The sequence below is a fragment of the Schistocerca americana genome, chromosome 6 (assembly GCF_021461395.2).
Source record: "Schistocerca americana isolate TAMUIC-IGC-003095 chromosome 6, iqSchAmer2.1, whole genome shotgun sequence".
NCBI classification, from domain to species: domain Eukaryota; kingdom Metazoa; phylum Arthropoda; class Insecta; order Orthoptera; family Acrididae; genus Schistocerca; species Schistocerca americana.
In genome coordinates this window covers 297,495,577-297,520,186 of record NC_060124.1, presented here as the reverse complement: position 1 = coordinate 297,520,186, position 24,610 = coordinate 297,495,577, and the positions used below count along the sequence as shown (strand labels likewise).

General features: G+C 42.0%; 1 protein-coding gene across 1 annotated transcript in view; it reads left to right on the top strand.

Annotated features, from left to right (window-relative positions):
* The window catches only part of LOC124619877 (multidrug resistance-associated protein 1), a gene marked incomplete in the record, with an annotated part of 365,477 nt that overhangs the window by 150,132 nt on the left and 190,735 nt on the right, over positions 1-24,610 (top strand). Inside the window, 1 exon segment of the mRNA XM_047146501.1 lies at positions 21,907-22,020. Coding sequence (XP_047002457.1) covers positions 21,976-22,020 — 45 coding nt within the window.

Genomic DNA, 24,610 nt, shown 5'->3' with positions numbered 1-24,610 from the left:
CGTGCTTGACATTTTAGAAATGTCAGCTGTGGCGCGAGCATAACCGTGTTCGACTGTTTCACGTCTGAAATGAGTGTGAAGTAGATCGGAGCTGGTGCAAATTAGACTGTACTGAACCATTTTGGGAGGCAGGTCTCCAGAGTAGCCATTGCGTTAGAAGTATGTGTTCCTCAAATTTATCCACATACTGTAGTAGAGCAGCTCTTAAATTAGTAATGGTGACGTGGCTGTTACATTGCGTACTTCACCAATTGGTCACCTGTGTAGATTCCGTGTGGCGTTGTACTTGTTAGTCTTATACAATTGTTTACAGCGTACGACCTACATTAATCAGATTAATGAATTTTGTGAACTAAACGCATTTTCTCAGTAATTAATGTAAATCATCATATCAAAGGTATCCGGACAGCCTTTATGATGGCTTCAACTCTGCTGGAGACACTTTGAATAAGGTGTCTGGATGTCTGTGGAAGAATGACAGCTCATTTCTTTCCAAAACCAGAGGTGCTGCTGATGTTGGGACATTGCGATCTGGAGCGAAGTTGTCGTTCTAGCTGATCCCAAAGGCCCTCCATTTGGTTCGGGTCAGGCTTCTCAGCAGGCCAATCCATTTTAGGAATGTCACTGTCAGCAAACCGTTCTCACGGATTCTGCTTCATGACAGGATGCATTGTTGTGCTGCTACAATCATAGTATCCGGACTGCAGTCCACATTGCTACGAATTAAGCGCTCTGTACAGCACACGCTAACCACGTCACACACACCCATTCGTAACCTATCCTCCTCCGTACGGTCTGTTGGCAATACACATGATCGCTGGTAACGTTATCCCGGCATTTCGCCAAAACCAAACCCATACTTCAGATTGCCGCAGGGTGTAGCATGATTCATGACTCCAAATGACGGTGCCAGTCCATCTACTGTCCAATGGCGTCGTGTGCTGTATACCACCTCAAGCATCGCTTAGCATTGACTCCACAAGTGTGGCTAGCACACTGGACTCGCATTCGGGAGGACGACGGTTCAATCCCGCGTCCGGCCATCCTGATTTAGGTTTTCCGTGATTTCCCTAAATCACTCCAGGCAAATGCCGGGATGGTTCCTTTGAAAGGGCACGGCCGACTTCCTTCTCCGTCCTTCCCTAATCCTATGAGACCGATGACCTTGCTGTTTGGTCTCTTCCCCCAAACCAACCAACCAACCAACTCCACAAGTGTGTCACTTGTTAGGATGTGCTCGACCATTGTACCCTGTTCTCTTGAACTCGTTACGCATTGTCACTGTGTTAGCCAGACTGCTAGTGGTACTTTGGAACTGACAAGTAGTTCTTTCCGCTGACTCCATTCGATTTTTTACAACTACCCTTTGCAATGTTCGACGACGCGTATCAGTCAGAGGTTTTAGCGGTGGTTGTTCTTTGGCGTTTCCACTTCAGTCACATCACCAACAGACGACTAGGGCAGTTTTAGGGCTCTTGAAATGTCCTTGATAGGTTTGTTGCTCGGTGGACATCCAAAGACTAGTAAATGGTCGAAGTCACAGAGCTGTCCTTACTGACTCATCGTGTCGAGAATTCCGCATACTTTTTGATCAGGGTATGTTTACGTATTTTCTCAACCACAGTGGCAAATACTAGTCCAGCCAAACTGCACATTAACATACACAGCTAAACATTCTCATGTATCAGATCCAAACTGACTTAAAAAAAAATCCTTCATCCTAGGAATTCAGTATCTTTCCGATCTCAGACTTGCCGCTCCGATTAGATGATACCTGCGCGTGCCAGTGCAGGTGGTATCGATTTGGCTCCTTTTCCTTGATAGCCGTGACCGCTGTTGATCACATTATTATTATTATTATTGTTATTGTTATTGTTATTGTTATTATTATTATTATTATTATTATTATTATTATTGTCCTCAGCAAACACAGTTGGCAGTTCCACTGCATATACATGAAACATAAAAGCCTATACACGTTTTTCACCATGTGTTTTCCTATCGAGTATATTTTTTCTGACAGAAAACGGAAGTGTTGGGCCTCATCCGCAACGGGATGGTACGGAACTCTGTAATGCTTGATTTTGATTGATGTACCTCTAGCAGCTGGTTATCATCTCAGGTGCAGCGCATACGAACACCCTGCAAACCTAAATTTTTCATCAAGGTATAACACCAATCTCCAAACAATTCAGGAATTTTGGACCGAGCGAGGTGGCGCAGTGGTTAGCACACTGGACTCGGATTCGGGAGGACGACGGTTCAATCCCACGTCCGGCCATCCTGATTTAGGTTTTCCGTGATTTCCCTAGATCACTTCAGGCAAATGCCGGGATGGTTCCTTTGAAAGGGCACGGCCGATTTCCTTCCCCATCCTTCCCTAATTCGAGCTTGTGCTCCGTCTCTAATGACCTCGTTGTCGACGGGACGTTAAACACTAACTTCCTCCTCCTCCTCAGGAATTTTAGGATTAGCAGGAACATGCATTTCGGCTACGTGAAAACTGAGACGTCATGGGTAATGGAACCCAGTAGGTAGATATATTGCAGACCTAGATGCTGCAGTCTCAAGGCATTAATAGAAACAAACAATACCTGTTTTATGGGCTTGGCAACCCACTCCTTTCCCCTTCTCCAACCGCTTATTGTGAGCTACTCAAAGTGAAAATCGCGAACGTTCCATAATTAAGGTAACTGGGGAGATTATCTCTTGTGAGAGATCCGGGCCATTCGTTGAAAGTTCCTCTGTGGTTATCAAAGTTCATATTAAAGGCACTCCATGTAAGGTTTTTCGTGTTAGGTAAATACCGGTAATGTGTCAGTTTTAATGTCTGCTCTTGAAACAAAGATGTTACCTGGAACAGGATGTTGAATTTTTGCTCAATTTATTGAACTGGTGCGTTAACGTCAGACCTAACGAGAAATCAGTGAATTAGTTACAAATCACTCTTAGGCGTCTACCTAGTGACTCCCTATGCCATTGTCAGTAAAACTATATATATACGTAATTTATGTCGGACTGAAAGCTGCAAAATTACTGTGCCATGATTTCAATTAATTGTTTAACTTTCAGACCAAAAACTAACCCCTCAAAATTAACGTAATTTTCTTTTCATTGTCTCAATGAAAGTATCTCATAAGGAATTAAGAGATACGATGAATGTCACTGTGCATTGTTGGAATCATACCTGCCAGTTTCGTGTGGTTGAAATTCGTGACCTTCTGGGAAAGCTTACCAGGTGCTCGCCCAAGCGTCTGGAATTTCCGGTCTGACGGGAGTGGAGCTCTTCTGCCTCGGTCCAGTCCCTCTGCTTCGTATCTATTCTTCAGAAAACTCTATGCTCGTTGAATTTACCAACAAGTTGTGACGATTCGTAGTCTTTTCCCAAATAATAATCAACTCTAACAGTTGCCGTTTGTATTCATTGAACCGATCGTCGTTAACTATGCCATACGTTTAATTCAGGATATTTGCCCATCGTAATATGAAATCGAACTGTATGCAACAACTTTTCTGTTAGCGACCAAGACCGGTAATAAACTCCAGTCCCAGGATTTGATCAGCTACCTTAGAATCGAAGATGCTCAAAAATTTAACTGCGGTCTTCACTCTTAAAACTGATTTGATGCAGAATGAGATTTTCACTCTGCAGCGGAGTGTGCGCTGATATGAAACTTCCTGGCAGATTTTTTTTTTTTTTTTAACTGTGTGCCCGACCGAGACTCGAACTCGGGACCTTTGCCTTTCGCGGGCAAGTGCTCTACCAACTGAGCTACCGAAGCACGACTCACGCCCGGTACCCACAGCTTTACTTCTGCCAGTACCTCGTCTCCTACCTTCCAAACTTTACAGAAGCTCTCCTGCGAATTTGATGCAGCTCTCCACACTATTGTATTCTGTGCAGGCCTCTTCATTTCTGAGTAACTACTGCAATGTGGGTCCATTTGAACCTACTTACTGAGTCAACGCCTGGTCTACCTCTTCAGTTCTCTCCCTCCACCCCCCACACCCCCTCCTCTTGCGCCGTGAAGACCCGCCTCAGAGTCGGAGAGGCGCCCGGTTGGCAATGAACCATATTCTGGTGCCCTGTCCCACTTTGACTGCCCAACGACGAAATCTTGGGTTACCGGACTCGTTGCCGCTAGTTTTATCTGACAGCGCCTCATTGCCTGATTTAGTTTTACGTTTTATTCGTGAGGGTGGGTTTTATCATTTGATCGAAGTTTGATCGCATGTCCTTCATCCCTCTGTGTCCACCGCCCTAGTGCTTTTAGGGTGGATGTTTTAATGTGTTGTAAGAGTGGTTGGCTTTTCCTTTTTATTCTCGTGTTCAGCCAGCCACTGTAATTTTCTTTTTTGTTTTACTCTCTTCTGTTTCTAGCGCCTCTGTTGTTTTCTTCCCCTCTTTTGTTCCTTTTAGTGTTCATTGCCTTTCCTTCAGTTTTGTGGTTTTTCCTTCCTTTCTGTTTTGTGTTATGTCTCATCTGTTTTATGCTCACACTTGTGGCATTGTTTTGTTAGGAACAAGGGACTAATGACTTCGTAGTCTGGTCCCTTCCCCCCTCTTTTAAACCAACCAACCAAACTCACGAAATTTTGAAAGTGGTGTATGACGATAGCGCTGTACCTGTGTTTTCAAGTGGTAGGATCGATTTAAAAGCTGAAATGAGTCGGTAGAAGACTAGCAACGTTCGCGACGCCCATTAACCTCTAAAACAGAAGAAAACGTGCCAAAAATGGTAAAAATAGTTCGTTCAGATAATTTTTCGAGGGCTTCCGAAGAACGTAGCATCTTGTAAGGATCCGTGCAAAGCATTTTAACTGATGATTTACAAATGAGGCGAGTGAGTGCAAAATTTGTTCTCTAACGTTCATCTCTGAAAAGATTGTGAGTGTGCACGAGTTGAAGGATCTACTAGTAGTAGTAGTAGTAAGAGGAGGAGAAGCGTACACCACAATACTGAGAAGTTTCACGCATTTTCGCCTTTTTGAAAGACCGTTAAAACAATGTATTTGCATTTTACTGTCATCTTCCTAACATGTGTACGAGGCCTGTTTAAAAAATTCTGGAATCGTAATTTCGCGTCTGTGGTATGTTGGAGCGAACTGCGATTAGCATCCCTGCACACGCCTGTGTTTAATGTGTAACTGCCAATGTATGTCTGTGAGTTATTGTTCAGTGCTGTATTGAGTAGAAAGTTATGTCACACATTTTGCGAATTTCGAGATGGCAGAGTTAGAGGAGCAACGCGTCTGGATCAAATTTTGCGTTAAACTCCGGAAAATCTTTACAGACACACACCATACGATACAGAAAGCCGTACTCGGTGTTACAAACAGTTCAAATGGTTTAAAAATGGCCGGACGGAAGATAAAGATGACCCTCGTTCAGGACGCACTTCGACGTCTACCGACAACTCTCATGTCAGGAACGTCAACGAAATTGTGCATGCCGATCGAAGACTGACTGTCAGAGATACTGCAGAATAATGTAACGTTTCAATTGGGTCATGTCATGAAATCATTAAACAGCATCTTAGAATGCATTCCTTACACATTATCTTGGAATGTATCGCCAAGTTCATCCCACGGCTCATGAGTCAAGACCAGAAAGACCTTCGCTTCGCAATCTGTGAAGAACTTTTGGATCGCGCAAATGAGAACGAGATGTTCCTTAAGAGAATCACAACTGGTGATGAGACACCTGTCCACCGTTATGAGACCAAGATTGTCTTCACAGTGGGTCGGGAAAGGTTCTCAAAGACCATAAAAGCTCGTTAAGTCAGTGTCAAAGCCATGCTAATAGCTTTCTTTGACATCATTCATCCCTCTTTGTGAGTGCGTAGAGCACAAGAAACGAAATAACTGTGTTGCCTCATCCTCCGTGTTCCCTAGATCTGGCCCCTACGGACTTTTTTTTTAATTTTCGAAGTTGAAAACCCAGTTGGAAAGGACGAAGATTTGCAACTGCAGACGAGGTAAAAGAAAATTCGCAGATGGTGCTTCGTGCGATCTAGTAACAGGCTGCCAAGATTACATCCAGAAACGTCGTTGTGGAGGAGGAGAGTATTTCGAAGGAGACCCTGCACAATTAGTAAAAGATAAACGTAGAAAAAAATTGTGGACAAAGTTTCGCAATTTTTTGAATAGATCTCGTAAACAATCCGTAGTTTTAGCAGCAACACGAAATGTGGCATACTTAAATACTTACTGTCAGGGATCCATTTTAAAAGCTACAATCTTATCAAGATCAAATCGGCGGCCAGAAAAGCTCAGTAAATTTCGGCTCCTGCTGCTGATGTTAAATAGTGTGCTGTGTGTGCGTATCAATACAGAATAGGAGTTCTGATGAGAGCCGTTCCAGAAGAAAACGAAGAAATCCTAAATCATTTTCTTTCGTTATAAGTAGATTGAAAATTGTCAACCTTTACCTCTTAGGGAAGACTAGGCAGCCCTATAGACAATAAAAAGGTCGCTGACATGTTAAAAGGTAATGTTATTTACGTTAATATGAAATGACAAAAATATATTCCTGCGTCTGAAATTCCACAAGTTACTAAACATTGTACGGTGGCGGAGTAGTTCGGAAGGCTTCTGCTGAAATCTGCATTCCTGGTCCCCCAGAGCCTGCCCTTTCGTCAAAGGGCCACATGATCGCTCGCCTGGAGTAGTAAAAGGCGGGGAACACTACACCGCCTCGTCAGCAGATTGAATTGTCTTACAGTACAAAGTGAGGAGATGGAAACAGCGCGTACGCACCCAGTAGATACGAGCCGAGTCTACTTCGTACACAGCGGTGGACAGAAGGAAGGCGTACACGCTACGACGTTGTCAGTGCCAAGCGCGAACTGGCTCGCCAGCGGGCAGTCGGCCGTCAAGGTCTGTGCCGCCGCTGTTGCTTCGCTCTCTCGGGAAGCGGTATTTCTGTCGCGTTGGCGGCCCTGCGCGGTGCCTGTGACGCGCGGTCAAGGCTGGCTGCGCTGCGCACACGGATTCTGCGACCTCCGCTGTCGACACGCACTTACGTAAAGAACACGGCGCGCCCTTACGCATACGCACGCGGCCGCTACTCTAGAGTCGCTGCGAGGTGTGTCAGTTGGTGCTTACGGGTGCACTTAACAGGGGATTCCCCGCAAACGATTTACCAGTCACTGACGGAGCCGCAGTTTAGTTGGTCAAGCGGGTGCCAGGGGATAAATTTTGACTTTGATGGCGCAATTCTTCAGACATTCATCCGAAGTAATATTTATAATTTCTTAATGTTGTGTCTTAGTAACATGACTGTTGAGCTACATAAAAAATTGCATTCAGCTCATAACCAGTTTCTGTGCAAAAAAACGAAATAATCCGTAAAAAAAGACGCATTTAGAGCTGGTAACGACTGTAATTGGATATTAACCCTGCAAGATGCGCGTGCTATATCGTTATGAGATTAGGGTGACTTCTGTCCGTCATTTGATTTTTTTTAATTCCTCTCTGGAACGGTTATCAAATGACATCATTTGTTTTCCTATCTTTGTAGATGTATGATGATGGAAATAAACCATAAATTTCCAAAACAAAATTTCAGTAGTTTATTTCGACACAGTTAACACGTATAGTATGCAAATCACACACACACACACACACACACACACACACGCACACACACACACGCCTTTTACACCGTAACCAGTGGCACCAATGTTCCGGTGTGTCCCGCTCACAGGCTGGGCAAATCTCTCTTCTACATCTGTAGGACCACTGCTTTACTTGAAAGAAACATTCACTGAGTGCCAACAAAGTTATGAAATTTACTCGCAATTGAGCTCGAACCCGAATTTCACACAATCGTCATTTTGCCCGTTGAGGCGTGTAACACTTAGGTCGAATGCATTTGTCTCCTTCAAACCACCTGAGAGGAATCAAAGTAAAGTTGGGGGCGATGGGGTCGAAGACCGTATTTCATCTAGAAGCTTGCGTCGTTGTGGGAGCGTGCTCGGATAGCCGAAGGTGTTAAGGCGACCTCTCGGAACAAGTGGAAAGTCCGGGTTAGAGTCGTGGTTTGGCTAAAATTTTCATGTGTCACCAATAATTCATACCTTCATACCTAATGCAACCAATGTCACACGCATTCCACATTTGCTAATAAATTTCATAAATTTCTAAGTTAGTTGTTTATACACTTCTAGCAGCTACCAAAGCAAATTTGGGAATGCTGTGTTTTAGGAAGATACTGTCTGAATTAACGTTTTCCACAAAAAGAAAGTAACTGTTCATCGACAGCCAAGCATTCACTTGGAACAAAGTGTTCCGAAAAATTACTTAAGTCTAAAAAATTTCTCTTACTGGGGTTAATGTGTCAATATCTTTTCGAAGGCTTGTGCCCCATACGATTCAAAACGTAAATATCTCAGAAGAAATCTAAACCTTCTTTTCGCTCATATTTAGGTAACAGGATTCTAAGCTAGTTAGCCCACAGCATGCTAGTGTTTCTTCTAGGACTTATTACGGTTCCTGTTAGAGTATCCCAAAAAGTTGCATTGTTTCAAACTCAAGATGTGGGTCTAGCATCTCTGTCTCAAATTATGCTTGCCAGGTCTCTTAAATAAATGCGTGCAGTTAACTATAATTTTGTGAACACTGCTTTCTAAGAAAAGATGAAATAACTTATTCAGAAACCATTGCTGATGCTTCCTTTTGGGGTCAGAGAAATGAGCTGTTACATTCTCTGACCTTGTTCTCACGTGTCTGTTAGGAAGAGACTTAGAAAGTTTTGTTTTATGCTCTTCCAATGATAACAGGAATTATATTCATCTGCAGATTGTTCTTCCCATTAGCTGAAGTTCATTTGAATCAGATTCTTCATTATAATATACTGTATGTCCCAACGAGCTCATTCACACCTCAGGCTCTGAAGACTTTTCCATCCTTCACTTCGGATTCGCTGTCGCTAATCCGTTTATCTGTTTTGGTAAATTACAGTACATATAGAAGATTGTATAAGTAATCACTTTACTTAAGATTGATGTTATAGACCAGATCAATAAAAAATCCTATTGTACTTACTGCAGATTTAATATGAAATACGTCTATAAAAGATAACACCTACCTTTAGAAATTGTTACATAGTTATGAAGCTGTGGACGATTCTACCCAAACTCATTTCATCGTCCTGCTATCGTCTTAGGTGCTCATCTGACGCTAAATTTCTACTTACTTTCAACGAACGTATTTGAAAGTAACTGAGTGCAGGAAACCTACAACTCAAACCTAACGGAAATATTAGCAATCTGAAACCGCTGCATGACAGGCATCCACCCAGAGGTTAAGCACAACATGGGAGGACTCAAAATATGTGGAAAAAAAACCGAGGAATGTCGAACGGAATTCCCTCTTATACGCCGACGAGCATGGGTTCTCAAAACATACATCGCGTAAAAACCCAACTCGTACTTCCCTCAAATGATGACATGAATGCCATGGATGAAGGCAGTCTGGTACAGTATTTTTTTGATTTCTGGAACGCATTTCTCACTAGTGCACCTTCACTTAGTAGCGTATGCGGTATCGAGCGAAATTAAGACGGAATTGAGGATATCTTTGTGGAAAGGACGCAGCATCCAGCGAATGGAACGTCGTAGATAGATATAAAAGTAACTTGTTGTGTGTCTCGGGAAAGTATTCAGACCCTTACTGTTCCTGTTATATATTACTGACCTTGCAGACAATAGTTAATAAACTGTCCAGTCATATTGTCACCACCAGTCAGAAGCCTGAATAACAAACCTCCCGCAGCGCGCACCGCTGCGAAACGTGCTGGAAGAGAATCGGTGAGGTTCTGGAAGGTAACGACGGCGGTGAGGAGCCATGCCGACTGCAGTGCTGTGGTCAGCTGCGCTGGGTTTCTAGGCTGAGGATCCATGGCGCGAACAGTCCCATTCAGGTGGTCTCACATATTGTCTGTCAGGTTCAAATCCGGCTAGTTTGGGGACCAGGGGAGTGGGGTAAACTCATCCTGGTGCTCTCCGAATCACGCACGTACGCTGCGAGCTGTGTGACACGTTGCACTGTCTTCATGGTGGATGCCATAGTGACGAGGGAAAACAAACTGCATATCGGGGTGGACATCGTTCCCAAGGATAAACGCATACTTATCTTGATCCGTTGTGCCTTCCCGAATGACGAGATCACCCACGGGATACCATGAAAACATTCCCCAGGCTATAACACTCACTCCTCGGACGCCTTCGCCGCTGATGAACAGCAGTCTACATCTACATTTATACTCCGCAAGCCACCCAACGGTGTGTGGTGGAGGGCACTTTACGTGCCACTGTCATTACCTCCCTTTCCTGTTGCAGTCGCGTATGGTTCGCGGGAGGAACGACTGCCGGAAAGCCTCCGTGCGCGCTCGAATCTCTCTAATTTTACATTCGTGATCTCCTCGGGAGGTATTAGTAGGGGGAAGCAATATATTCGATACCTCATCCAAAAACGCACCCTCTCGAAAACTGGACAGCAAGTTACACCGCGATGCAGAGTGCCTCTCTTGCAGAGTCTGCCATTTGAGTTTGCTAAACTTCTCTGTAACGCTGTCACGATTACCAAATAACACTGTGACGAAACGCGCCGCTCTCCTTTGGATCTTTTCTATCTCCTCTGTCAACCCGGCCTGGTACGGATCCCACACTGATGAAAAGTACTGAAGTACAGATCGAACGAGTGTTTTGTAAGCCACCTCCTTTGTTGATGGACTACATTTTTTAAGGACTCTCCCTAGGAATCTCAACCTGGCACCCGCCTTACCAACTATTAATTTTTTATGATCATTCCACTTCAAATCGTTCCGCACGCATACTCCCAGATATTTTACAGAAGTAACTGCTACCGGTGTTTGTTCCGCTATCATATAATCATACAATAAAGAATCCTTCTTTCTATGTATTTGCAATACATTACATTTGTCTATGTTAAGGGTCAGTTGCCACTCCCTGCACCAAGTGCCTATCCGCCCCAGATCTTCCTGCATTTCGCTGCAATTTTCTAATGCTACAACTTCTCTGTATACTATAGCATCATACGCGAAAAGCCCCATGGAACTTCCGACACTATCTACTAGGTCATTTATATATATATATTGTGAAAAGCAATGGTCCCATAACACTCCCCTGTGGCACGCCAGAGGTTACTTTAACGTCTGTAGACGTCTCACCATTGAGAACAACATGCTATGTTCTGTTTGCTAAAAACTCTTCAATCCAGCCACACAGCTGGTCTGATATTCCGTAGGCTCTTACTTTATCGGGCGATAATGCGGAATTGTATCGAACGCCTTCCGGAAGTCAAGGAAAATGGCATCTACCTGGGAGCCTGTATCAGTAGGGGTGCATGAAGCAGGCGCCTGCTGCGAAGGCCATACAGGAATGCTCACTAAATGGTCGTTAAGGAGACACTTGGTAGTCCGTTGGTTCATTGTGGGCGGGGTCAGTTAGTAGTTGCACGTCCATTCGCCCGTACACATCTTAGCAGCCATCGTTGATCCCTGTCATCTGTGGCCCCTGGAGCGTCAGAGTTGCCTCGGAAACGCTTTTAGATAGCCCCGTTTTGTCATGCACGGCATACGTGAACCACGGGGGCATGCAAATGTTTACAGAGTTAACCGTTTCGCAAATGGTGCCGTCTTTGGCCTGAAAGCCAATGGTAGTGCCCTTTCGGACATCGGATAAGTCGCTCCGCTTCTGCATTACGACGACAACAGCTGCACGTTTTCCGCGCTCTCGTGACAAGCTTTATGTTCCCTCGGCTGCTAGTGCTGCCACCTGCATCTGTCAGTGGTTATGCACGTTGAAATCGAACACAGGTGGAGGTCACATACATGTGACTGGGGAGTGCATTATCTTTTGATTAAATTATCAGTTAGTCACAGCTGGAATCAGGTCCTACAAATACGTTGGTTTATTCCATTTCACGTCCCCGCAACTTATTAATCATATCGGCTCTGGTGTAGGTAAAGCAGGGTTTGGACTTCAGATCATTGGAAGAATACTGGGACAGATCATTAGAAGAATACTGGGAAAATCCAGTGTCTACAGTGGAGATGGCTGACAAAACACTTAACACGGATCTTCCTAGAATAGTGCTAAAGAGTGTTGGACCCATAGAGATACGACTAACAGGGGATATTGAAAACAAGGGAAGACAGCAAGAAGGGTCACAAGTTTGAGTCACTGGAGACATCTGGAAAAACATGCTGGCACAGGCTTAAAGGTATTTCAGCTACCCGCGAAAGCTTGCTTACAAAGTTTCAAGAAGCAGTATTCAAAGAACCTAAGACTACGTTGCGGATCAGTGCGTATCGCGCACACGCATTTGAGAAAGGACCCTTCCACATGCGCGGAAGGAACGTGAAGAATGCTTAATGTGTGGTGCATTGAAAAATAAAGTTGAAATACGACTCGGTAATTGTCGGCCAGTTAAGGGGGGTAGGACGTCAAACGGGCCGACTTGGAGCAGGAGAGGCACCACAGGACATTTCAGTTTCCACTGTCTATACTTTTACATATAAATTCATGAAACTTTGTCAGCATGACCAGGAAGGATTTAGAATTCACTCTCATAGTAGTGGAAGTTCGAACAAATAACTAAATGATTTTTTTACATTTGAAATTTCATCATTTTTTCCACTTACTAATGGCAGTATTTGTTGCTATAGGTACACTTTTCTTCATAAGTAAGAGAGATTCTTCGATGAATTTTGCACAGTATACAAACCATACTTAAAGGTGTATGAAACGCTAGAATTTTCCAAATTATTAAAAACTGTGGTAAAAATTGAGGTAATTAAATACAAAATTTGTGTTTTTTCAAAACATGAAGTTTAAAATATAACAGTTCATTCGTTTTTTCATAAATTAAATAAATTCTAGAGTTTCATACACCTGTAAGTATGGTATGTATGCTGTGCAAAATTCATCGAAGAATCTAACTTATGAGGAAAAGTGTACCTATAGAAACAAATGCAGCCATTAGTAAGTGAAAAAATGATGAAATTTCACATGTAAAAAAATTACTTCTTTATGATTTAGATCTTCCACTGCTATGAGTGCGAATTCTGAATCCTTCCTGGTCATGCTGACAAAGTTTTATGAATTTACTTGTCAAAGTATAGACACTGGAAATCAAAATGTCCTGAGATGCCTCTCCTGCTCCAAGTCGGCCCGATTGACGTCCTACCCCCCCTTAAACTGAGTGTTGATAATAGCTCGTGTCAGTTCACTGTTCGTGATGATAATTCATGTTGCGCTGTACTGGGTCAGTTATTCTTATTACATTTAGCATTTAAAAAACTTGAAATCAGAATTCAAACTCGGTAGAGCTATCGAGCTAGAGGAGCGGAGACAAATATCAGCATTTTAGGCTAATGCCCAGGTTTTGTTTTCAAAGAAGTGCAGCCTATTCGTTCTGCAGTCAAGTTTGTGCCATTAACTGTAATGGCGGTCGACATGTACGCCATAGGAAGCGAGGTCGGCGAGTATGAGCATGATGAAGTGGAGATGACACGACTTCGGAAGCAACTGCCGTGACTATCAGTTTCCGTGCCGGCTGGAGGCTGGTGGCTGGTATCCGCGATCCATAAGACGTTTCTAAATTTACCTTCGGGTGGCCATGCTGCACGCTGGTGAATAAGCAGAAGTGGCGGTCAGCGCGCAGGGTCCTGGAATACGCCAACAAACTCCAGGATGAGTTTATTTCGTTTGGAGAGGGGCCAGATTCCCTCCACTGCGTATCGCGAGCTAAGGCTCCGGCTTGTAGTTGGGAGCTGGTAACTGCAGCAGCCTTCGCCTCCTCTACAGACGTTACACGTTTAGAAATAGCGTATTCCGCTAAAAACCTGTCGCACAGCGTAGCGAAATGATAGATTACCCCTTTATGCTTCACGTATAGTGGTCGAATTCTGAATTAAAACTAAAGACGTGCGTATTATTAGTCAAGAAAGTGTAGAGGTCAGAACTAGTGGGAAAGATTGCGGAGCGAAAGTAAATTTACGAAAGCAATAGATGAAAGTATAAAATATTAGTTCATTTAAAACTGTTCTGGTAGTTTGTGCTTGTGAATTCTTAATATCTACGGCAATTCTCGTAAAATTTAAAATTTAAAAACTTGTGATGCATTGCAATTCGTAATAGTACAGAGTGCAGAGAGTAGCTGTCGTTGAGGAAAATCACAACAGCTCATATAACTTCAGTGCAATAAAATTGTTAGTGATTAAGGTGAACTCTTCGCGCGTCAGTTACCTTTCCACGCGCCCAACCTTTTTCGTTCGAAATAAGCACATGTTTTCAGGACTGTCTGTAACGGGTTACGAATGTGTATGGGCTAGGAGAAATTTTATGCTTTTTAGTCTGTTTTAAACACTTGTTCTATTAATGTTTATTTAAATGCATTGCATTTTAATCTTGTGTATCACGAAATTTTTCAATCGATTTCAGACATTCTGATCAGATAACGCAGACATAAGTTTAATTTCAGGTTTTAGTTTTTCACCTAAGTCAAACAGTATATTCCTTTCTCTTACGTATATCTCGTGAAAGTACCGTGATTGTAAAAATTAGAGAGATCGAGGCTTAACTGCCATTTTACCAAGTAACATTCGCGCTTGGAACAGAAAAAGAGGAAACAGCATCGATGCACACATACAAGACAGGATAGTTAATATAGAAATGTCACCCAGTTCTGAACGACGTTGCGAGTTAAATCTGTAGTTCAGTGGACGTCAAACAGAGGCCCGAATAAAGTATTCGTGCGGCCCACGGTTCTCAGGCGTATTTTATAATATGCATCTAGCACCTAACTGCCGAATCCAAAAACATCAGCCGACATTACCAACCTCTTACGAGAGTACTACTTCTGCTGAGCGAGGTACAGAAGTACATAGACAAACAAAACCGTAAAACAGCGATAAGTCGAATTGTGTTTGTAAAGCGCCAAAGATCGGACATCCTGGGAGCATAAACAGAGTACAATTCGACGACGGCATTTACGCACTAATAAGATCACAAATCAGTACTTGAGATACTTCACAAATAAATAGAAGCGAAATGGGTATAACGTAATACAGCGAGGAGCCAAAGGCGCTTAACATCGTGTAGGGCCCCCGCGAGCACTCAAAAGTGTCGCAACACGACGTGGCATGGACTCGACTGATGTATGAAGTAGTGCTGGAGGGAGTTGACACCATCAATCCTGCAGGGGCGTCCATAAATGCAGAAGAGTAGAAGGGGTGGAGATCTCTTCTGAACAGCACGTTGCAAGGCATCCCAGATATGCTCAATAATGTTCATGTCTGGGGAGTTCGGTGGCCAGCGAAAGAGTTTAAACTCAGAAGATTGTTCCTGGAGCAATTCTGGACGTGTGGGGTGTCGCATTGTCCTACTGGAATTACCCAAATCCATCGGAATGCACAATGGACATGAATGGATGCTGGATGCTTACGTACGTCTCACGTGTCAGAGTTGTACCTAGACGTATCGGGGGTCACACATCACTCCAACTGCATACGCCGCTCAGCATTACAGAGCCTCCACCAGCTGGAACAGTCCCCTGCTGACATGCAGGGTTCATGTATTCATGAGGTTGTCTCCGCACCCGTACATTTCCATCCGATCGATACAATTCAAAGCGCGACTCGTCCGACCAGGCAGCATGTTTCCAGTCATCAACAGTCCAATGTCGGTGTTGACGGGCCCAGGCGAGGCATAAAGCTTTGTATCATGCAATCAAGGGTATACGAGTGGACCTTCGGCTTAGAAAGTCCATATCGATGATGTTTCGTTGAATGGTTCGCTGATGATGATGATGATGATGATGATGATGATGATGATGATGATGATGATGATGATGATGATGATGATGATGATGATGATGATGATGATGATGATGATGATGATCACATCACCATCATCAGAGCTCGCACGGAAAGATTTAAGTATTCGTTTTTCACACTCTCTTTTCGAAAGTGGAATGGTAGTGAAATTGTTTGAAGGTGGATCGATGAACACATTGCTGGGCATTTAACTAGGAATTCTATAGGAATCATGTAGATGTGGATGTTCTCTGTAACTGGTCACTGAAGTCCACGAATTCTTTGTACCGATACGCTTAAACTCTCCCTGAACAACTTCCGAAAGTCTGACATTGGAGTTCAGATGACATTACATTTCATTACTATCCGTCGTCCGGCCACTGTGTTAAGAGAAAGAATCGTTTGTAACATAGCTTCATGGAACTATGCGAGCCATATGCATTGCAAATGCGGCGGCGGCAGTTTGAGCTACCATTGTGTTAACGATAACAAATGACAAATTTTAAGATTGTCACATCTCAATAGTGTCATCTAGTAGTCCATTGAAGAAAAAAACCTTTAACAGTGAGACGAAGTATTAAAAAATGTATAGCATCCACGAAAATCTTGATTAAAGATCAACATCTTTACATCAGCAGGGCTCAGAAAACGTGCAGTTAAATAATAAACGTTTGTTGTAGCGCAAGCTCCAGCCATGTGGCTTTCAAGCGGAAAAATGGACTCCAGATGGTGCTAACGGTATCGATAGCACTGAAAGGCACGCAAGTATCCTGCAATACGAAGTCCAGTAATACTAAATTCCCGCTTTAAAACGCAGTCTGTGCGTATCGAAGTTTCATAGTACATCTCACTCCCTTTACGTCTTTTTGCATTTAGAGTTGCGGCTTAGAACATGAATCAAGAAAATGCTCGTAATTTCCATCAGTATCCAACGTAGCTACCGCCCACTTGCTCTAACAGAATTTACTCCACATTCAGCTTCCAGGAAAGCTGACAACATACTGCTTGAACACTATCAACGTGTATGCACGAGCTACTATTAACATCCGCTCGTGTACTCTAAATATTGTTCTACCAGACAGTTACGTAAACATGCGGCCACCGAAGTACGTCTTGCAGCCTTACACAAAACGAGTCAGTCGTTCATCTAGATTAAGCAAAAAGTGTCAGCAATCCGAAGACGGGGTTGAACCCTCAAAGTGCAGCACTAAAATCAGCACGCGTCCCACCAGAAGTGGCAGCAGCTTGTATGCTGGCGGCATTACAACGTGAACTGTCAACGTTGACGCACAAAACACGCTGACTTTGAGGCGGTTGACGTATGCCTCCATGCTTTATTTACATTAGGTTTAAACTTAGGATGAACAAAAGTCCACTCGACAATTGGTTGTGAGGTGTAATGTACCTACAGCAGACACCACTGGAAAGCTCTATCACATATTTCGTTATTACTCTAGCGCGGATGAGTCAGTAGGTACGGTAGTGCACCGATGGTGTCCATTTCTCTTTGCCAATATTCCGTATTACATGATCAACTCGTGTAGTTCTTTTTTCAAACCTCATTTCTCTGGCTCGCCAGTCGTGCTAATGTGCTCCTGTCGTCCGTATGCACCGTGAAAATGTATGAAGTTCTTTGGTGTTCTGCAGTGAAACGTAGGTGCGGGAAACCGCTAAAAAGTGGCAAGAAACACTGCTTAATGTTGCCCAGAATATTTAGAAAAAAGATACGGCGCATTTCGGGCCATTTAGTCGCATTAAGCGGGAAGGGGAAATAACCTCATTGGCGGGAGGATTTATTACTCCAATTCTGAAACCGGGAAGAGACACAAAAATTTTGACTTATTATCGACCAATCCCTCTAACGAAAGGGTTGTATAAATTATTCGAAAATATGGCCAACCGACGACTGTGTTGGTGCCTGGAAGCCCTCGTGATTTCAAAATGGCTTTCGGGCCGCCTTGTCTACCACAGACCAAATGAATCGTCGGTCATCTGCAGTGTGCAAGGCTTTCCGCATCGCCAACACGTGACCACTGTGTCCTTTGTCCTGCAGAAGGCCTACATCATCACCTAGCGCCTTAACAACTTGTCTGATCTGCGCGAGTGGAGCTTCCGAGGTTGTTACTCATTTTATACAGAACTCCCTGCCCCTCCTACTTTCTCAGGTCCGGATACACAAAACTGGAGTACCCACAGGGATTGCTTGATAGTCGCGGTCATCGCCACTGCCATCTCAACCAGTGGTTATCGTTACTGCAATGGGAGCCCAGCCCCACGATATGATGATGATGATGATGACTCCTGCATGTATTGCAGCTCCACACCATTGCGCACCGCAGAGTGCCAACCTGTTTCCAGACACGCACTTTACTACTAGATTACGAGGCCCAAAATTCCCATTAACTGGATATATCTAATTAAAAATGCGGATTTTCCTGCCAAATTTTCTTGTATTCAAAGATTACTGCCAGGCTACTTGAAAGCGTTGTCTTCCTGTTTCCATATCCATGGGCCTTGCGCTTCTTACATTTCGGTGTTACGTGGTGTTCTGTTGGCGTTGTGCTAGCTCTTGTAGAGTCGGTTGTGTGTTCAGCGAACCGTCATGCCCTCAGATTCGGCGCTCACTAGAAAGAGAGCATTCGTTTTCTGTCTGTTTTGCGCGCGATTTACCTCTGTCATGATACTTTCAGTTAAGTGAACGATGGAGTGGTCGAAGACAGACAAAAAATGCTTCGGGAGAAGTTCCTGAACCACTGAAAAGGTCTAACGGGGGCCGTGAGAAAGACGACAAATAGATTACTTGCTTTCGCCAGGCGGAAACTGAGCGAAAAGGCACGAGCTTTTGGTCTATTTCGAATGTAATACCAACCAAAAAGCGATTTTGGTAGCTGGAGTCGGATGTTTTTGTTACTCCTGCCATAGAGTATTGTGGTCAATTTCCATAGAAACTTTCACCCCATAACACACATTTCTTTATTCCTAACCAAGACATTGTCAGTTTTCATAGTTTTAGCTGTAGAAATGTTTTAATGTAACGGAGTGTTTTTATAAAAAATTGCGTCCGAGATTTCAGCCAATTAGGAACTGACTTTCAAAAAACACCAACTCCCTTTTTATATCTAACCTAGAATCCAAATACAAAATTTTCATTGATTTAGTGTTTAAAAATGCTGTCAAAATATTTTCATAGAACTTTTACCTCCCCTATTTCACACCCTGAGAGGTTGAATTTCAAAACACTATTTTTTTCTAAGCGACAAGTCAAATACCGATATTCGTATATGCAGCTCAGTAGTTCTTCAATAATTTATTTAAAAAATTTACCCACTGTTTAACCCCTAGGAGTTGAATTTCCAAAAATGTTGTGCCTTAATAGCGACATACTTTCAAAAAGAAAGTACTATCCCCTGTTTCACCCCCTTAGGAGTGAAATGAAATTTCGAAGAAGAAGAAGAAAAGAAAGATACCTATAGTGTAAGATAAACACTGTCTCCAAATTTGAAGTTTCTGTCCTAAGCAGTTTGGACTATGTATCATGAGTCAGCCAGGACGTTTCGTTTATATGATAAAGATTAATCTCACCATATTGGCATTACCTTCCATGAAACTTTTGAGTGCTTAGCGTTGTCGCTATGCACATAAGGAATAATAAGAGATACAATGGATACCGAAATCCGAAGCATTTACTAGAGTAACTGAAACCAGGTTGTAAATGCCCGGACTTTCTACTGGTTATGTTGTTGTTACGTAACTAGTGACTTGGTTCAAATTTTACCTCTAAATTGTAATGAAGCATCCATTCGCTCGATTTTCTGTCCTTAGTTCCGGTATAAACGAGATTTAAAAATTCGGTCTTTAGCTTTCGCTGACACTCTTGTAACATCGTCTGCAGAGAGCGAAAATTGCAGAAAACGGCAAACTCTAAAGTGTCTTATACAGACAACACAGAGTAAATATAAAATATGGTAGGAATTTATTGCGCGTTGGAAAAATTTAAATTGTCCACAATTGCAAAACTACGAAACGTAGTGAACAAAAAAGACCATATTGGAGACGTAAATAAATTTAGTGCAAAGAAGATAAAAATGGCCGCCAGTCGCGTGGAGATGCGTAAAATAGAACTTGTAAATGACATCATTGTGTTACAGTTGTAAAGTCAGAATTTCCTTTAGCTGCCGATTACATGGATTTCATTAATAAAGAGGAAATAGGAATCATCGGCAACAAAGGAAAACGAGAAAAATAACCTACCACTAAAACGGAACCGTGCATAGCTGCAAGAAAATACTGGAATTGGACTGAATTGTAGGTGGTCCTGAGATAACACAGAATATTTTACGTACATTGCCATGCACGAATGAAAACAAGGTATGCAAGAGGATTTTCTAACAAGTCAACCAGAAAAAAATTTTCTTGCTACAAGAACTCGGAAATGATCTGAAAAAGATGAAGGTCGGAAACCACGCCACTCTAAACAGAGAAGTTTCGCAAGAACATTTTGGAAGTAGATCTAGAGGAAATCCAAAAGAAAACTGCAACATGGCAGTCAAAAGATCGAATGAAACAGTATTGGAAAAACCGTAAGTTGAACCAGAAGTAGTTCTTAAAGTGACTTGCAGGCGGTTCTAAAGCTGTTTCTACGTTGTAGTGCGTATGAAAACAAATAACTGTTCCGGCACACTTGATTGCCGATCAAAGAAATATAATAATCTCTTTGGTCTAGCTATTTACCATTGTTCACGTAACTGTTAACATATTTACGAAAAAATCAACTATTGCACATAACGTTATTATATAACTCAAAATATGTTTTCAGCCACTTCTCTGCCCAGCCGATGCATATTCAGCGGGTTATATTATTGTGTGTGATTCACAATCAAAGAAGCTAGTTCGTTAGTTTTGTAAATCACTGTGATAAACACGCTAAGAGACAGCTGCAGATTTGTTTCCTGCTGGCAATAGATATTTTCAGTATAATTTTCTCATTTGGTAGCTTCAAGCAAACGCGGCTTGTTAATTTTCCACTTGGTGATAAAATAAAAACGCTCGGCTGCTAGGATGATAGGAAAAACTTGTCTTACTATTTACCTATGTTTCCCGCTAATAAAATTCCAAATTTCTTGTTGCTTAGTTGTTGACCAAAGGTTGAATTACTGCTACCAAATGCGCATTTAGATATCAGTGGAAAAAATAAGTAAGTTCCAGTGTTATTTACAAGTATCAGTTTTGGTTTTCTTCTGTAGAAGTGAAAGTTTTTTTTTTTTTTTTTTTTTTTTTTTTTTTTTTTTTTTTTTTTTTTTTTTTTTTTTTGTGGCGAGAAAGTTGAATTTGGCGTAAAGCAAGCGTACACTCTGCTCTAAAGTGCATTTTGCGTCAGTAACTTTATTAGTACGTTTTCATGATTCACTCATCCCATTTTGACAGCCGTCGCACTCGGTATGGAAACTTGTTGCTTCTGATTTCAAGCAGCTACGCTTGTTTTCAAAGTGCAGGCTGCATTCAGCGCTGCGGTTCCAATTCTGTCTGAACTCATACAGTGCTTGTGACAGGTAATCGATGTAGTTTTCTCTGCGTTTAATCAAATATAATCTAAATTTGCTAAATATATTTCGCCCTCCATCAGCTTTTTGATACACCTCCCAGAGTTTAGAATGAATCAAATAGAAGTAGAGAGACTACACCTTGCTCTTTACCATCAGGTGAAGATTAGGCTTCTGCACCCCCCCTCCCTGCCTCACTCCACCCTTCTTTTTTCGCTGGCTACTTTGATATACTTAGTAAATCAGTGGTATTAATATAGCAATTTAAATGCGAGGTTTACTTAAAATAGTTCCGTAGAAAAAATGTAAGAAATATTTGTAACATTAACATAAATAAGAGTCCTGACAGAATTAATCATCAAGACACACAAAAGTTGCAAACAATCCACTGATGCACTAAAAAAATCACCCCTGAAGAATTACGGTAGGCCCTCTACTACAATTATTATTATTTGGATAGATTTTTTCACGTTGCTATATTGCACATTCTTATGTAAAAAGTCATATGTGATGCATTTACAGGTGACCACAGGGAGTGGATGATGGTAAAGGAGAAAAAGGGCAGATAGCAGTGTACAACAGAACGCCAGCATGACATTCGAATCCATGGACCGGTTCTGCGGTTCGCCGTTTTGGGTGAGTTACAATCTTTCCTTTGCTTAACTTACAAATTATCAGAACTTACAGTGCTGATAATACTAGACATTGATTTCCCATGAATCATTCGTAACCTCGTTATCTTGTCAATACTAGACATTAATGTATTTCCCATGAATAATTTGTTACCTTGCTATCCATATCGTATTTGTCCAGCCTGTTCAGTTTGGAAGTGTAACAAGCTGCTGAGAAAAAGTAAGCCCTAATTAGCAATTTTTTTTGTGCGTTTCAGTTGTGAAAATATTAGCATATGGTACGTTTGTTTACGGTACTTTAGTCAAGTATCATTGGTGATAATGTACATCTTCTCTTCTATAGTATTGGAACAAGTCAGTAATTTACAGGGGTCAGTTTGGGATGTTTTCATCCGTTCAGCCGATAAAAAATATCTAATTGCGTTACTATACTTATTTTTACTTCGAAGTATGTTCGCTTTAGACTTGTGTAGCTATCCCAACTTTTGTTAGTATAATCGTATTATCTGCTGTAATGCCAGTGAAATCTCTTTGGAAACAAAAACTTAAGAGCAGTTTTTGATTAAACGAAACCTGTACCGTGAACGTGATTCCTCGTTATATAGCCAACATTAAATAATGGGTATGATAGATAACTATCATTTTGGAGAAGTGTGAAATGTCTAAATTTTTTCATGTAGAAACCTGCTTCGATGAACGAATGGGAATATAGATCGCCTTAATCAGTTCAGAAGGGATTATAGAACCAGTCCACGATTGTGGAGAAGGGGCTTGAAACTCATAGCTGCTTTGAGATTATTAGAGTTACGAGTAGGGTAGATGATGGGACTCATCAGGCCTGCGAAGACGGTCATGAGATACGTGTATATTTGGACATTTGCGAGTGCCGCACAAAATTCTAACGTGGATTATAAACATAACTTTTGGCAGCAGTATTATCCTCGTTCAAAAACAATCGTTCCTTAATATCAATGTGTATTTATGCGAAAAAGATATAACAGGCTATTTTCCTGTGTTAAAAACATGGTTCGGATTGTTATTCTGATTGATTATAGTAGTATTTACGGTCAGCATTCTCACAAAATACCAGTTACTTTCATATAATTGAAGCTTTAAAAAAATCATGAAGTATCAAGGTTCGGTCACGTGATCGAAAAAGCTCTGCTACTGGCTGCAGTTCTGGTGACGTCGCAGACTAGGAGTAAAACGAAGCTATACGTATGTTACAGGAGCGTTAAATGAAGTTAAGGGGTTTTTACGTATTTTTTCTCCATCCGTTTAGCTATTTAGTTATGGGAAACGCAGTCAAACTTTTAAATAACAATAGAAGGAATTTTGTGAACGCTGATAGTGGAAACCTTGCGAAAGTTGATGAGTTTATGCTCCAGACGTTAAGAGCGGCGATATGTGCAACGGTGGAAATTCTTTCCCCTGCTCCTTGCAATATCATTAAACTCACTCAAAACTAAGGAATGTTAGGACTTTTGCAAATGAGTTTGTATATTGTAACAGGATTGTAGACTACCAGTCATACGATCCAAAGCACAGTAAAATTATTCTTGGCAAATCTTTTTGTGCTGATTTCTTCTATAAAAGAACCTAGGTACACACACGCATTCTAGCAGGCGCTCGCTGTCGTAACGAATGGTGTATCTGCCTGCGGTTCAAGAAGTCACGTGTTCGAACCCAGGAACTTCAAAAATTTTACACGAAATACGAAAACAGCACTAGTGACAACTGATTGTAGCAGTTGTTTCGATGGTGGAATGTGTTGTATACAGCTTCACATTAATATTAATCTGAGAAATGGGCAATAGAGGATAAATGCATTTACTCATTCACTTTTTTTTTTTTGGAAAGCATTGCTAGTAGTGTATATATACACCCACAGTACAACGACGTGTAAAACGATGAGGTTTTCTATACGGAGAGAAATAAAGCAAGCTGCAAGCAAGATGCAGGTGTAACAAACGTAAGGGCTGTGTTGTTTGTGCGTCTAAACTAACGTCACTGTCTGAAGCAGACTTACTTTTTCTTTATGCAAAATGACGAAAGTTTAAAAGTTTAAACCATAAGGATCCTAACTGTACAGCACGAAGATAGATCGTTTCTAATAAAGTATATATATATATATATATATATATATATATTTGGTCACATTTATTACAAAATATCAGCCAGGAATACGCAGTAATACTATTTCTGAACGGTGTAGTGAAGTTTCGTACATCTGAATATGAGATGATTGTCGGGTCGGATTTGAAATAGCGACCTATGGATATGATCTTATAAAATTCTTCAGTTCAGTGCTCTACCACCTGAGCTACCAAATTACGAGCCTCATATAAGGTATGACAATTTTCACGGAGTTTTATTCTGTTGAATGACGCTGTCCTCCCTTGTAATAGTGGTCCCATCGGATTAGGGAAGGATGGGGAATGAAGTCGGCCGTGCCCTTTCGAAGGAATCATACCGGCATTTGCCAGAAACGATTTAGGGAAATCACGGAAAACATAAATCAGGATGGCCGGACGCGGGTTTGTACCGTCGTCCTCTCCAGTGCGAGTCCAGTGTGCCAACCACTGCGCAACCTC